Source organism: Nymphaea colorata, chromosome 6 (genome assembly GCF_008831285.2).
Source record: "Nymphaea colorata isolate Beijing-Zhang1983 chromosome 6, ASM883128v2, whole genome shotgun sequence".
In the NCBI taxonomy this organism is placed as follows: domain Eukaryota; kingdom Viridiplantae; phylum Streptophyta; class Magnoliopsida; order Nymphaeales; family Nymphaeaceae; genus Nymphaea; species Nymphaea colorata.
This window is the reverse complement of record NC_045143.1, coordinates 14761693-14778499: the sequence shown is the minus strand read 5'-3', so window position 1 is coordinate 14778499 and position 16807 is coordinate 14761693. Positions and strand designations below refer to the sequence as shown.

The window sequence follows — 16807 nt, the reverse complement described above, 5'->3', positions numbered from 1 at the left end:
GTTCCACCATATAGTTCTATAATACTATTGGCTTTCATAGTGGATGGTGGCTAGCACTCTGTACCATTTGGCCTCTGTGGCTTTAGACTTACTGTCCGATAAAACATCTAATCTTAATGTGGAAGTGACTGTACACTAGTGACCAGTTAAATAACGCAACGGTCATGCGACTCTTTCAAAGAGCACCTTCATCATGTGTTGTTTCATGGTCTCTGGGGGGCAGAAAGCAACATAATAAAAGGTCTTTGATACATCCAAGAAAGTCTGACTGGTGCGATTGTCCAATCCTTTAGAGTTCTTGAGAACAGATTGGACGAGTTCCATCATCTCAGACTCTATTTGAGTGCTGATCACTGGCTGGTTTTCTCTTGCTTCATCGCTTTTTGGCACCTGCAAAAGAAAAATCAGTAGCTTTTATAGAGTAGGCAGAATATGATAGTGAAGAACATGATTACCACAAGGATCATGACTGTAATAGACACCAAATGATTTTGTTAGTTTGATCATTCCGACAGCATTTTTAATAACTGATCCGACAGTCACTTTATTTGCTTGAATGAAACCCACCTGATTTAATCTGGCGATCAAGTTGGATATCGTTTAGTGGTTGGGCGTGAATCTGAGTTAATTCATAATGCAGAGAGAGAGAGAGAGAGACCAAAAGAACCTAGCGAGACTCTTGTCCAATAAAGCAAGGAAAAAGAAAGTGCGCAGTCCAATTTAGCCATCAGTTTGGTCGAAAAAGCGAGCCTCCTACCACTTATGGGAGACAGTAACTGCAGTCCAACTGGTGGAACTCCATTTTTGTGGAAATGGCTCTGTCCACGTATGTCCCTCCACTTTGAAGAGAATCAACGTGGTTTGCGGCTCTTCACTTTTTTATTTTTTTGCCTTACCTATAAAAGGCATGGCTACAGTAGTCTATTCAGATAACTTCCGCTTTCGGACACTTTCAAAAGCAATGGTGACGCATGTCAAGTTTCCTTTGTCGTAGCACAAGTGTTGGCCCCAAAGGAACAGAAAAGAAAAGGCCAGTAACCAGAACACAGTTATAAAAATTATACTGACGGTTTTTACTGAACTTTTATTTCAGTTATGGAATTAGAGGATTTGTCCATCTACTTTTTCAACCTACGACCGCTTTCTCATTAGGCCATCAAAATTTCTTTCTAATTCAATCCACAATGTCAGTATGATCGTATGTTCATTGAAGGGGGCGTGGGCCGACATGCAGCTTATATTTTTCTTTTTACATCCTAGTATGAAATTCAAGCTTATGATATATGCTTCCCGAATGTTGAAAATATAACTAACTAGGAGCACAAAATGAGTCAATTGACTTGAACTACATCTGAGCTTGATTTGCCTATTAAATGAGTCGTGAAATTTGAAGACATTGTTCATGGTCATATATAAGCGAGCAAGAAGCCTTAGGTCAAGAAAAATTGAACGCCATATATACATGTGTGTGTGTCTCTTAGGAATGATTTTGATCATTGATTTTAGAGAGAAAAGGAGAAAAATACCTGTCAAATGACTAAATGTCCTATCTTCTTCTTTGCCTTCTTTCTATCTCAACCGCACATGCATACAAAATTAATAGGTAAGATCATGTGCTGGATTCTGTGGTTTACGAAAGAACCGTCCACCATATTTCTAACTAGTTTTATTTGTAGGAGGGATCCTTTGTAACTATTCCAATGTAAGCTTAGAGAAGATGGACAATGTGAACATGATGGACAAGTTTGACCAAATTTTTGGTTTTTTTCTTTTTTTGGTTGACACATCTGTAAGTTTTATACCGCTTATGCTAGGCAAGCGGCACCTAATGGGGCTGTTTGGACAAGGAATATCTGGTGACTGTGTCATAAAACTGCTTCCTGAAACACTCGTTTCAGTGTTTTTTGAATATGTTCCAATCTTTGAGGTACAGTCACTCACGTGGTATTCCTTTGTGTAAAGGCCCTTAATGAGTTTGGAAGGACAAACCTCCAAGAATGGAGGCTTTCATTGATTCACCTTCCTGTAAGGTGAACCTACCATTGAACTCATTGCGGTCCGCCTAACTCTATCACTGAAGGAAGAAATGTGCACCTTTTAAGAGGTGTATCACTAGACAACATCAAGTTTCTAAGGTGAATCTAACTTGTAGTAATATCCGCCAAACAGTGTCAAGTTTCTATACAAAATGGGCGATCTAACGGAAATTACTTTTCTTTACATGGTTGGCATTTAAACTTAGTTTCCCTATTCCTTTTTCATTTCTCCCTACATCGTCTCTCTTCCATTCGATTACGAGGTCCAAGTGTTTCATCATCTGCAGCCAACCACCTTTGACAGCACCACCGCACCCGCCCACTAGCAGAGGCTAGAACATGGGCAACGAGCAGCGCCAACCGTCAAAGCTGTAATGGCAGGCAGCGTCAAGATACACCAACCTCTCTCTCTCCTCCTCTAATCTGAGGGTTTAAAAATCCTCAGTCTGAACTGTCAGTAGGGCTTTTAAAAACCCTCGACTAAGGGGTTTCAACTGGACCCTCGATCAAGGGTTTCAGAAGCCCTCGATTAGGGATTTTCAAACTAAACCATCGAGAAATCCAGGGTTGGGAGTTGGGAAACTGAACCATTAATCCGAGGGTTTCTGAAGCCCTTGACTGAGGGTGGAAAACTGAACATTTGATCGAGGGTTTCAGAAACCCTTGTTTTCAGTTTTTTAACATGCTGCTGAAATCTTCTACTAAGGTTTCAATTTTTAGCAAGCTGAAACCCTGGTGTCGAGGATTTTAACACCCTCGATCTAAAAACCTCGATTTAGGGTTTTAGATTTTCATTTTTTTGTTCCGTTAGATTTTTCTCCACAGCAGCAACAACTAACAGGAAGCGCACCACTTTCCAGTTGAGAAGGAGGACCTACCTCCTTCTGCACAGCAGAACCAGGTCCGGAGCTTAAACGAGTCGAGCTTGCGTTCTGGATGGTTATCGAGTCAAGCTCAAGCTAACATTGTAAAGCTCAAGCTGAACTCAAGCGTAGCAAAAAATGAGCCGAGCCCTCGAGCTCGGCTAGTGTGTAGTCCTGTCTCCGAGCTTCATGTTTATTCTATATTTTAAATTTTCTTAAAATTTTCCGATTGTGTTGGGCTAGAAACAGCAGAGAAAAAGAGTTTTCAAAAGGGAGAGAGAGAGAGAGACCTTGAGGTTGGAGATACGACGAAGCTGGCGGCAAACGCTATTGGTGAGGTGGGTGAGACGTTTATGGTCCGGGTGATGCTGAGGGTAGCGGCCCGAACACAGGTTGACGGTTGTTGCCAACAGCTCCCCCTCATTGCTCTCTGCAATGCTGCCATTACCGCCTCCTTCTTCCACCCCTCGCCATGAGTTCATCCAATCCAGCCACTGCCCATACAAACAGCATTTAGGGGCAAAACCAAAGGAAAAAAATGAAGAAAAGGATCCGAAGGGATCAAGAATTACAAATGCACGACTCGAAAAAAAAAAAGTATATTTACATTGGTTATGCAGCAAGATAATCTTCATTTTACAGCAAGGCAAAGAATCACAGGGTTCTAATTCGTGATAAAGAAGATAGCCGTTATTAGGAGCGCAAGGAAAAAATCAAGGATCTGTTATTCGAATCGACTCTGTTTTATGTTTTCAACATAATATCCATGCAGGACAGAAGATCAAGGCTGCTATGATGGCCTGCAAATGACCGAAGAGGTCAAGAAGGCGATGACTCGATCCACTTTCACAATGGGATATTCAATTCCACCATCCAGTTTGAGGAAAGATGTAAACAACCAGCGTAAAGCCAGTTATAGTTCAAGTTGATTTAGCTAAGGCCATTGTTATTATCTTGCAGAAATCATAAGAAATCAGGGCACGCGATACTAATGGTGCATTTATGTCGTCAAAATAGCGACAATGTAAGGCAACAGCCGGAGGCGTTACTCAAACAATTTTGAATTAAATTCTAAAATATGTCCTCTTGTTACTGCTCCTCCATATCAGCAACAACCCTTATCATTGTAATATATATATATATATATATATATATTATATGAAATGCCTTAAACAATCTTGGCCTTCCATGGGTAAAGAAAATATTTTTTCCATGTTAAACTTTTTTTTTCTAAATCTATGTTTTAATATGTTTTCAACATCATATGGATCGAGCTTTCAGGAACCTTTCCATATATGTAAAACCTTGGTCTATCCAGGTGGTAATCAACATGTTGATTTAATTTTCAAGGGCTAGTCCGTCCGCATAGGTTGGAGGCATGCATGCTCCTAGGATTCATCATCCTCAGGAAAACCAGTAGTTTCTTAATCGTGCAAGCAATTATACTAAATGGGAAAGTGGCGTGCATGGCTGGTGCACATTATTGTGTAAAGGCAACTATATGTCAAAATGTCGAATACCCTGTTCATTCTTGTTAACTAATTAATTCTTCATCTTTCCAACCAGTTAAAAGATGGATTCCTTGCCAATCTTTTATTTCCATGCAAAAATGAATAAAATTTGTAACAAGACAAATATGAGTGTGTGTGTGCGTGTGCGTGTGTGTGTGTATTAAACAAGATATAAACGAGTTCACATGTTTCTGAATAATAATTAGAATAAATCTTGCCCCTTAGTTCAAGTTGTTTTTATGAAAACATTGATTTTTCTACTATTAAGATTTGGTTACTATGATAGTTGTTTTTTAATGAATAAAACAAAACACATAAACTTGAAAAGTGATCGACTTTAAATTTGTATAATCTATGAGAGAGAGAGAGAGAGAGAGAGAGAGAGAAATACTGCGCGGTGTAAGGGTTGGCTGATGTCTCGGCCATAAGCAACCAAGGCTTCCAGAGAGAGGATCTTAAGTGTCTCAAGCAAAATACCAGCCAAGCCTCTCCTGCTCCACCTTCCATCTCTCCTGCCATGGGCCAATATATTTTTCAAGTGAGAGATTATGGCTTCCACTAAAAGTGACAGATATCTGGCTCCCGATCCATTATTTGGGTAAGTCAAGTGTAAAGAATAGCAACGGCAAAGTCGATACATATCCAACAGAGCTGATGAACCAAAAAATATGAATTCACAAAAGTTCAGCATAAGAAAGAACACAAGAACAGTTGAAAAAATTTCTATTAGCCTCAGAAGAACAGCTGTTGAAGGGGTAGTACTGGTGCTAGAAAAGGAATTGTTCCTTTGATGACTAAACATGATTTTTAATAGACGAAGGGGCCACCAGCCTGCCTTTTAACCAGAGGAACACAGTTAGGAAATTCATAACAATTTCAACGCCTTTAGAATAAGGGCGCTGCATTTTTCGATCATGATCAAACGAACAACGAATAACAGGCCTAGGCACAAGCTGTATCAGACGCTAAAACTTATTTATCTTTCTTGTTATTTTATCCAATCTCTGGTTGCCTTTCCATTTTTTTCATTTGTTTGTCTTAATATTAGATGACTCTTACTGGTACCCTCTAGGCTCTAGTAGTAAATTAAAAGATCTGGCAGCAAGTAGGTTTCACACCCATTGTCAGTCTCTTTTTCGACAATCACAGGTACATAGGCGTACAGGTAGCCATTACAGAGGCTCATCTATTTTCAGGAAGAACAGCGCTTTAATTTCATAGTCACAGCTCACTACTTAAGAAAGCTATCACAGGCAAAGTTCTGGCCACCATATATAGAATTAATCCTTTTAACTTTTGCCCATCAAGCAGTCAAGTTTCTTTATTCCCTTTCCTTTTGAGCTTCCAAGGCCTACTTTGCAATAAAGTTGTCGGACATCTACCTGCATATAGGGCTATATAAAACACCATTATTGCATGCCAACTTGTTCCCTATGCTCCATTTTGTACTAAAAACCTTCCCAACCTAGGCACTTATTTTGGTGGAAAATCTCCAACGATTTTTGTTAGCACCCAGATGGAGAAAATGATGAGCTGGTAGATTCTCCTTTTTAAAAGTGCTGTGTCATAGATTTTCAAAAGACGCTAGTGCCAGAAAACTAAAGGATGCCACATATATGTGTGTGTGTGGGTGAGTTTTATGCTGTCATATAATGGATGGCTAAAAATTAAAAGTCTGTCATTCAAAAAAACAGCCGTCACAAGAGCATTAATGACAGTTTCTAAGTCAACAATATCTCATGACATTTTTAGCAATGATTCATGATACTTTTAGCCTTAGATTTTTTAACTTTTTACCTATCTAGCAACATCATACTGCAACGACAGAATTCTACTATATGTGTGTGTGTGTGTGCGCGTGTCTATATATAGAAAGAGAAAGAAAGAGAGGGGCAAGTAAGATATTCCTACTATTGCAAACAATTAGCTGATTGACAAGATTCTTCTATGTGAGTTCAATCAAATAAAAATTAGGCCATTTTCTGAAAGAATTGAAAGGTTAGGATGCATATAGCATAATATTTGCATTGCCACTGGAGATGTGAGACTTTTGCATGCTTGTGATATTCTAGAACTCTAAAACTGAGGTAAGACTTTGCAATTTGATTAACACGTAACTATTGTGCAATTTATGTTGAGCACACTGAGATTCTCGTATATTTTCATGCGGCCATTATGAAGTAAAGGTCACTGCTTGTGCTTGATGCTCTACCTTTGCAATTCATCCAAGAAGTCAGATATTCGGTTCCCACTACCTCCATCTTTGTAGAGATACCTGTACACTGCTTCCATCAGTACCATAGTCTTTGCCCATGCAAGTCGTTGTGGTGCTCGTTCAGGCTCAAAGATGACTGAAGCTGCCAAGAAATAGCTCTGCAATAATATTCTTTTGCTTACACCATATTCACCGAATTTGCAGTCCTTGTACCACCTAGAAAGTTCAATAGCGTGTTAAACACATGCTTCTTCATGACAATCGAACTTGTCCAGTTTAACTCTCTCTCTCTTTAGCATGTGTGCATCAAAACATTTAGAACACAGGAGGAAACCTAAATCGTTCTGAATAATATATCTTTTGTTGATGAAGCTTGTATCGACATTAAGCAATTCAGTATGGACTTTAATTAAATTCTTAAATATAAATTGCATCGCCATAAGGGCTTTTGCTAGAGGGTTGTTTGAATTTCGTAACAACATTAGCAAGTAGTAGCAACAAGAAACAAGTCATAAGAAAAAGAAGAGAAGGTAAAATAATATATTAGATGATTTTGTGAATACCTCATAGGGGATTCACAGGAGAATTAAGTTTCTTGTTCGTTTCTCATTCTTGTCACAGAGGGAGGAAGAGAAAGGGAATCATAACTAGAAGAGTTATTCTACAAGTATTAATGGTTGATTTCTACTCTTCTTGCAAAGGTTCATGTGGTATATAAACATTAGACCACTAAAATATGACATGGTAAATAGAGTATTAAATCTGAAGCAATTTCTTAATTTACATCAATTGATTGAATGGAAAGATTCTATGGCAAGAGAAAGAAAAAGAAAAAGTTCCGATATCAACTAATTAGTTGAGCAAATGTCAATATAAAGAAGGCTGACCTCAGTACGTCGCGGACCTCTGATTTATGTACGGACTGGACATGATTGAAATCTGATCTAGCAAGATCCAAATAGGTCTCATTGTTCACATACATCATCCTGCAAAATCAGACACAGTTCCAGATAATAGCTTTTTTTAGTTTGCAGATTGTGCGGAGTTGCACTAATTAAGTGGTTCTTCAACAAGGTCTAAAACAAGCTTCTAATTGAAAAGAAAAAAAAATGCAGAGTTTAATTGCAGTGCAAAGGAAATGGGTATAAGTGGTTTTGGATCAATTTATGTCCAATATAAAATTGTGTATGAGAGTAACAACATGGGTCACTTTCAAACAGTCCCTTGCCTTGTACTTGTTTGTATTGGACAATACAGTTTGCTCCACCATAGGTCATAAGCGTCCATGATTTTGCAAATAAGTTGAGCTGCAATAAGTTTTCATAAATATGTAAGATTTTGTTGATTCTCTTTTTCCAAAACAAACTGAACGACCTCCTATCAAGTAACAAGCATTTGAGAAATAACCTTCTGTTTTTCAAAACTCTAACCCTGAACATGAAAAGTAACAAGAGTAATTCGAGAAATAACGTTTTGTTCTTCAACATTCTAGCCCTTAATATGGAAGCATGAATTCCGAATGCATGGATGGTATGTTCCTTGCATTTCCTGGAATGCAATTTTAGCATTCCACTTTGGTGCCAGAACCATGACCCAAACTTACTCTAAAAGTAAATTTCACTATAAAGGTACGAAAAAAGGAAGCCATGTTTATAAGGAATCATAAGCCTAATTATGGATCTGCTTCCATGTAAAATATTTGTTATTTATTTTTTCCTACCCTCAAATATGGAAATTTGATTCACTTGAAAGCTTTCTGGTATTAATAGATATGAAAATGTAAGACCAGAACAATTTATCATAGTATTTAGTTCTTCAATTAGGTCATTTATAGGTGGATGCCATCCTTAGAGTAAGTTTATCCCAATTCATAAATCATACACGGAAAAGAAAAAAAAAAGGACAATGAGAAACGTTGAACTTGTGAATCTTAAATAAAGCTTTTAATAGTTTTTAACCTTAAGATTAGTGGTTATTTAAGGTATAATAGCAACTTTGGGGAAGGATAAAAATATTAGTTAAAATGAACACGGAATGCCCGAGTGAAGAAAGTGTTGTCCAGTAACAATAAATAATATTACAAGAAAGGTATCTAGAAAAGGAAAACCAAAGAGAAGAAGAGGAAAAACTTAAGAGAAGGGAGTTCTTCACTTTTCAAGGATAGGAGGAAGCACCTGTAGAGTGTCTTTCCAATCCATACGTCCTTTTCACCACCATACTGATCCAAGTAAAGTCTAGTTTCTACACGAGCAAGATTAGCATACATTGGGAAATCCAGTGCATATTCCACCTGCAAGACCCAAGACAGCGTGCTAGGGTTAATTTGGACTAAAAATTTAAATTAACTACTTAAGTATCTTTTCATCTCAATTGTAGGATCAGATGCATATCAAGGCACTTGATGAAATCCACTTTTAATTAAGCACATGGTGTATCTCAGCAACACGGATCTCAGGTCCAAAATACACCCTCATGAATTGAAGGCAAAAGACGCCAACAACAACACACATGTGCTTGTAGTCCATCGTATACATGACTGTGCTATTATTGCCCATAGTTAGTGAGAGTAACTATGTCTCATCAAAACTTTCAAGACAAATGTTGTAAAAAGGCATTTGATGGGCTGAAAATTTAGGAACCATTCATTTTTTGAGAGAAAAAGTTAAGAGCTACCAGTAGGGTCGTGTTTTTTTCCTTTCTTAATAATTTCCCTTCTAAAAAGGTTGAAGGGGTGAAAATTTTTGAAGTGCCACCCCGAAGCATCCAAAGTAGGTCTGGTGCCCTAGGAGGATGGGGAAAGGCCATGGCTTCAGGCCTCAAGCAGACAGTAGAATGAAATACTCCTCCTGCTCATCTGAAAGGAGTGAAAATTTTTAAAGAAATTTCATCAATGTTTTGTTCATGGTTATACTATTAGTTAAAACCTCATTTGCCTGTTACATCTTAAATGATTTATTGGAGCATCAAATGTGTAATCCAACTTATGTATTTCTCAAATTCTAATATGAAACACCTCACAACACGAGAGGTAGTGAAATATAATACCATTTAAACAGCTCAAACACACACACTCTCTCTCTCTTTAAAACTACATATTTTACCTCTCCTGGCAAGTCTTTTGTGATTATCCATTTATCAAGCAATTGATTATTTGCCTGCTTTTGGCGAAGAAATTTGTAGGAGAACACCTTTGCATCTTCTAGAATCTTCTCACCAGGAAACATCAGTTGGGATGCCCTATTGAGGTTGTAGATCCCAGTGATTGCTTGGTTTGATTGGCCGGAAAAGCAAAAAAACTCCCCACCTTTCTCAAAATGCTTAAATACATCTGCTAAAAAAAATAACTAGTAGTCAGTCACCTATTCTAACTAGCATAAATAAATTGTGTGATGGGAAGTCACAACATTGTTTGATACAGAAGTTAGATAGCCAACATGTTACTTTCTATGACCTGACTTGTGAGAAGGTGAACTGTGAATGAAGTCATTACCCGTCTTTTCCTCAAAGTGAGAAACTGTACATTCATGAGGAGGGTGCTTGGTACATATCACAACATATTTTTGTAGGTTTATGGTGGTAGTGGCATAAAGATCTTTTTGGGCCTTCCAATAACTGTAGTTCATACTTTCGCATCTTTTTTGAATGTTCAACCATGTTCCTATTTAAGCACACTTTATTCATAGGATATGTCACTTATAAACTTAGGCAAGTGTTGCATGTATTTAAAAATTGAGCACCTACCTCTCCCAACCTCCCCCCCCCTCTCTCTCTCTCTCTCTCTCTCTCTCTCTCTCTCTCTCTCTCTCTCCCTCTCTCTCTCTCTCTCATGGATTTTTTTATTAGAAAACAATTTTTTGCGATATGACCTCCATCAAACTCCGATCCCAAGTTTTTTCCAAAATTTTATGCAAATAATGTCTTTACTTTTTACGAACAGAAATGAACAACATTATAAATTCATAAAGTAGATTGAAGTAAGTAAAAGAGAGAAAAGATGGAAATGCCAAATGAAAAAGCAACTCCCTTACAAGGACAAAATGGGGAGTGGCCTCTCGGGATCCATCATAGTGGGCTTACGTGAGTGAAGGTTCTTGGTATTTCCGAGGGCCAATACATGAGAGTCATGTATTTATTGAAATTAGCTAGCGATTGATATTTGTATAGCCACTCAAGCAAAAATATTCAAGTACAATAATGTTGCACCTGCTTCCTTCTTCCCTTATCATCTATCCAAATTAATCCTAACCACATGATCCGTATTGCGTCACCATGAGACATGAAAAGTATGCATGGTATATTGAGGGGAGACATGAAAAGTATGCATGGTATATTGAGGGAATACAGGAAGGTTGGGACTTCTGCTTTCAGTCGGATGGTAGGATGAAATACTCCTCTTGCTCACCTACAATCCAAATCACATCATATTTATGTATATCCTAGAATTATACATGAAAATCTAAGTATAACTTTGAGCCCTATAATGTAGTACTATAAGTGTCATCATACATGCTGTCACTGTCATCATTAATGTATACTACACCTGCTTTTGTGAGTTGGTTCAGTGAACAAGTGATCTTTCATGAGCTGGTCATGGAATGGGTGATCTCAAGTGCATGCGAGGATGAAAAGCTAGCATATATCTGGTGGGGGACATGGCAAATTCACATCACAAAGTACTGGGGGACCTCGGATGCCTTGGAGTGGAAATTTGGCTGCCTACCTTTTTCTTCCTTGTGCCTCCTCAATGTAATTGAAAGGGCTATAGGCCTTGGTGGATTGGTCCATTAAGTGGGCCAGAAAATTGGCATAGTGTGCATACTTTTGGCTTACATCCAACAAAGGAATCACGGGGGAGACATGATAATATCTTCATGTTGCAAAAAAAGAAAAACTTAGTTTATCAAAATGGTTATATGCATGTCCCCTCCTTATGTTCCGTTTTCATACGTCCTTTTTCCTAGAGAAGAGAAATCAGTGTTGGAGATTGGTGAAGAATGGAATCTTTATGGCTTAACCTATCATGCACTACGGCCGCTTCCCGCGAGTGTATAATTATGAGGTGAAAGCCTTTTCAACCCTAGAGACCTCCACACTGCACGTAGTGCTTGGCATTTGGACATACCTCATAGCCTTATTTACAAATCAGTGGCATGTCAAATTATCTGTTGAGCTGTGAAAAGGATTCAACAAAAGACAAACAAATTTATCCAATGATGGAACTAATAATTTTGAATGAGAGGCATTAGTTAGAAAACCCTCACACCTTTAAATGAGCAAATTTTTTTAAAGTGTGAATATGGAAATAAAGAGTTTTTGTGGGACTAGCGTGGGCAACTGCTCACACCTGCCAGTACATGGCTCCACCACTACCATTGTCTCTTTTACATCAAAAGAGGGTATGATGAATTCAAAAAAATCTAAAGAAAAGGCGAAAATAGCAAACGAAATATGCATGCTGGGGGATGAGTGTTATGGAAAAGTCATTGACCACTATCCGTACATTCAGATAGTTGAAGAATGTAGTGAATAGTTCCTAGGCTTCAGCCACGTAAAAACACAATTTATATTGTCTCACTTAGGGATAGACCTTCGTTTTTTTTAATACTTCTTAAAAGTGTGATAACACACAACTTGAGCAATGACATTGCTCTTAATACTCTAGTTCTCTCTCTCTCTGTCTTTCTTTTGAGAAATAGACATCTCAAACGGCAATGTTCTTGCCTTCGATTTCAACTGTTCTACACACCTTACCTAGCCTTTGGTTCCACAAGATTTAATGTAGAGCTCAAATAGCTAGAAGGCCAAAAAGAAAAAGGTACCGTGGGCCGGGGTGCATCCATGAGATAAGCAACCCACTGATCATGGGATGTAGGAGTCATTTGCCACATGCACCATGCAGAGCACCTTTCATCTCATCCCCTCACAGATGATATTCGCTAAGTGGAGTGCATTCAAAGGAGGGCCCGACTGCACTATTGACAGTTATCATTGTCATATTATATATATATATATATATATATATATATATATATATATATATATATATATATATTATTTATTTATTTATCTGCAAAGTAAATTATGACATATTAGTTCATCCATCTTTCTATTATTATTCAAATAATCTACTTTTGCGGCCAACTTAACCTACTAGGAGTAAAAACGAATACTTTTCGTCACCACTCCAATAACAAGATGACCTATCCACATTCCAAATTGAAGTGACTTCAACAAAAAAAGAAGAATTCACTTAAGACTTTCTTCTCAATAACCTTGGACCAATCATATTAAGGTTAATTGGTACATAGCTAAAACACTCTTTGAAAGTGACTCTTTTGTTCACAAACTAAACTGCTTCAAATGTGATTTGAAGAATTTGTCTCCCTCTTTACATATATAACACTCTCTGGAGAAAAAAAAAAAAACATATGGTCAATATGAAAATTCAAAGGTGAAGGGCAGGCTCCTAATTTTATTGTTGATGTGATTATTATTGCTATTAAATAATTTTTGCTTTTGGGCTTATATCTAAATTGTACATGATCAGATGGGTTGCCCCCGGGGCGAAGGGAAGGGAGAGGGGCTGGTAGAGGCCTTGGCCATCCTTTAGATTTTAAAAAGTTTAAAAATTTATAAGTAAGTCTAAAAAAAAATAATTTACTATATGTATAAAATTTAAAAATTACTATTTCAGCTCCTGCTAAAATTTTGAATATAGTTGGCCCTTGCGACAAAAAATTCCTGGCTCCGGCCCTAGGTTGGCCATACCCTCTCTCTCCCACAAAATGTTTTCAGAAGATAAAATTTTACTACTTAAGGTTCTCAAAAATTTGAATTTGCTAAATTTTTTAAAAACACAGTAGGCTGCCCCCACTAAACATAATCATGGCTAACCCAGGCATAAAATTATTCTTCAATTAAGGTGGAGATGTAATTCTAATAAAGCTGAAGCATGGATTTGATGAATTTGAAAATTCTTAGATGGGGAGGATTGATTTGCAATTGAACCAACGGCTGGGAGATATCATGAAAGTTCTAAAAGAGACGCCAGAAAAGTTGCAAGTTAAAGCGATAGCCGCATCTTAGTCAAATCTTTGTGACCTTATTCCACGGGAAGTGGTGCATGTCCTCCTAACGCATATGGCCATGACACTTTTAATTCGGCACCACTAGCGGCCTTGCATGGGGTTCATATATTCACATATGACAAGTAGAGAAGGACAGTACCACAATGTCGCTTATATTTGACAACTGATTATCAACCTCGGAAAACTGTCAGTCACTCGGATTCCAACAATCAAACAGAGGGGAAAAAAATATTAATAACATGATGTAATTACTAGTTTCCACGCATTTTTAGATGAATCGATTTGATTCGTTCTTAATATTCTCACCTAAAGGCAGATCGAGCCAGCATCAACAATTGGTTGGTCCAATCCGATGGTTCAGATCATATATCATTCAAGGAAAATTATTTTGGTGAGGTGCTTACCTGCGGAGACTTCATAGCCATGCATCCTGAGGAGCCTAAATCCCATGGAGGTGTCGTCCACATCATGCACCTCAGAGTTCCGTGCCCAGCATATCCCACTCTCCGTCCAATACCTACATATTCATTCATTGCATGAAAAGGTTGAACAATAAAAACCCCTTGCTCAAACTAGCTAGTCATTGCTTTCATACACACTCATACAAAGGCTGTCAGTGGATCAGGCTGTCAGTGGATCAGATTTGAATAGGGTCTACACTTAACTAAATCTGTTTTCTTATATATATATATATATATATATATATATATATTTACATGATTGATTCAAATTTAGATTTGAATACCAAAAAAAAAAAAAACTATACCCAAAATCCGATTTCACATCCGAATCCAAATTCACATTTTAAACCAAATCAAGTCAAATTTCAAATGTAAGGATGTTGGATATGGGATATTTGTTTAAAACTAAATATTTGAATAAAAAACTCCTCAAATATTTATGTGTATCCAAATTTAATGAGATGTCATTTCCTTACAACCGAATCTTATCTGATTTCTTAATTAGCAATTCATTTTTTTAATATCTTTTTTTTTAGGAATGGTTTGGTTGGATATCTGTTTCAAATTGAATATAATAACATCACTACACATGGTATAAATAAATAAATCATTTTTGTTGGGAGCATCCATATTAACAATGCACGTAAACCAAAAGCGTAGGTTACCGACTAATACCTGTACACATAATCAAGACAATCCTTTATCTCCGGCTCGAAGTAGCGAGAAATGCCGAGACGTTCAAGGCGGTCGACCACCCAAAGATGCTCGAACAAATCCACGGGATAAACGTTGGGAACTGCACCAGATGCAAGCATTTGTGAGTCTCCAATGTGCAAAAAGAAACATAAAAAATATAGAAGATCAATCAGCCAAATTAAAAATCATAATTTTACGTTTAGAGCGTATAATTAAAAAACCCTGTCTTGTAACGTGAAACCATTAATACTGTAGAACTTATTTCTGTCATTAAATCAAATGAAATGGTTGCCTTTTAGCTTAGGGTAGATGAGGGCACACCATTGTATGTACATTATGTATGACATTAGGTTACATATGACTAAATAGTTCTTGAAAACGTGATGCCAATGTCTATAGTTAGTTAGATTTGTGAAACAACATATACATTGCTAAAGAAACAAGAAATATAAGAGACAAGATAAATGTCCGAGGCATGATTCAGCATAGGATCTCCCTTTATATATATATATATATATATATATATATATATATATATTGTTGAAATGTTGAAACTTAAAAATATGTCACTAAAAAACAGACACTACAAGAGCATTAGGGATGGTGCTTGGAATAGCAAATGATTCATAATATGAGCGTTTATGATGCTTTCAGTGATAAATTTTTAATCTACTGAGTTGACTATGGGCATTGAGTCGGTTCTACTTGTGTCAGATCAAATCTGAGATGTGATACGTGTTTGTGATGGTGTCGTTGAATCTTGTGGCTTACCTCCACCGCTGAACCTTCGGACAATTCCGCTTAGATATCTGGAGCACCCTTCATCCTTGGTTTGCATGAGGGCGAAGGCGGTGGAAGATGGAGAAAACAAGAAGGATCCATCTTTGCATTGGAGCTTCATAAGCTTCTCCCAATCCAAATCTGGCATTCCCTCCAAACTGTGCAGCAGTGTGGACGGGTACTTGTGCAGCACCTCCTTCGGTATCCTGCTCCACATTCAAACACTAGATAAACGTACAAAGTTGCTGCTACCATGCAAAACAAATCTATCTTAAGCTGCTAGTGTTATTATTATTATTACTACTACTATTATTGTTATTATTATTATACCAAGTGAGCAGTTATAAACCATAGCCTACAAAAGAGCCGAAGACACCAATGATCCCCTTGACCTTATGGTCCAAGACTGCATTTGTGCTATACTTTAGGGGGTCACATTTATCGAAACCAAATCAGTGATAAGTCACTTCTGCACTGCCAGCTCCACCAATTACTGTATAGCTATGCCCAAGTCTGGACATCAGGCTGACTTGGTAAGAAGTTGAGCTCCGGCCGAGCTTCCGTCTGTGACCGCAGCCCCAACCCCACCCTACTACATGCAACATGAGCCCAAGGCCCGGTCTGATTAGAATAAAAATTATATGTTCTAATCATAGTAAAAAAAACTCTCTTCCATTTTAAGCGGCAAGGTTTTCTCATGTATAATATGGTGAGCTCAAAAAAAGAGAGAAAAATATGGTAACTTTTAGAAAATTAAAAAATATGAGAAAAATAAAATAAGTGAAAAACTAATAATACAAACATTAAAAAAATAAGTAGATTTGCAACAAATAAAAATTATAAAATAAAAAGAAAGAGGTTGACATTAAAAAAACGTGAAAAATGAATAAAATGAAAAAAAATCACTGAAAGACAAGTTTTTTATTTTTTTTCATTTTAATGTTTCTTTGAAAAAAAAAACCAATGTTTTGCAAAGTTTTAAACGGCTATGTTTTGCAAAGTTTTAAACGGCTATTTTATTTATCACGTTCTTTAAAAAAAACACGTGTTTTTATGACTATGGTTCTAATGTAATTGAATATATATTATTATAATAATGTATATTCAAATAAAATAATATTAAAAAACAAGTCATCGGGTCGACTCAGGCAGGCTCG

General features: G+C 37.2%; 1 protein-coding gene across 3 annotated transcripts in view; it reads right to left on the bottom strand.

The window, feature by feature from the left end:
- Positions 1-72: 72 nt before the first annotated feature.
- LOC116255368 (ent-copalyl diphosphate synthase 1) overlaps positions 73-16807 on the bottom strand; it is a 29556-nt gene continuing 12821 nt past the window's right edge. Inside the window, exons 6-16 of one of the 3 annotated variants that reach the window (XM_031631152.2) lie at positions 15642-15856; positions 14850-14970; positions 14118-14230; positions 9727-9956; positions 8800-8915; positions 7513-7611; positions 6623-6841; positions 4802-4922; positions 3190-3393; positions 1527-1569; positions 239-390 (exon numbers count right to left, since the gene is read on the bottom strand). In XM_031631152.2, the coding sequence (XP_031487012.1) occupies positions 374-390; positions 1527-1569; positions 3190-3393; positions 4802-4922; positions 6623-6841; positions 7513-7611; positions 8800-8915; positions 9727-9956; positions 14118-14230; positions 14850-14970; positions 15642-15856 (1498 nt within the window). In that variant the 3' untranslated portion in view covers positions 239-373. Of the gene's footprint in view, positions 391-1526; positions 1570-3189; positions 3394-4801; positions 4923-6622; positions 6842-7512; positions 7612-8799; positions 8916-9726; positions 9957-14117; positions 14231-14849; positions 14971-15641; positions 15857-16807 lie in introns of all 3 variants that reach the window. The other 2 variants (XM_031631149.2, XM_031631150.2) reach the window with 2 other exon arrangements.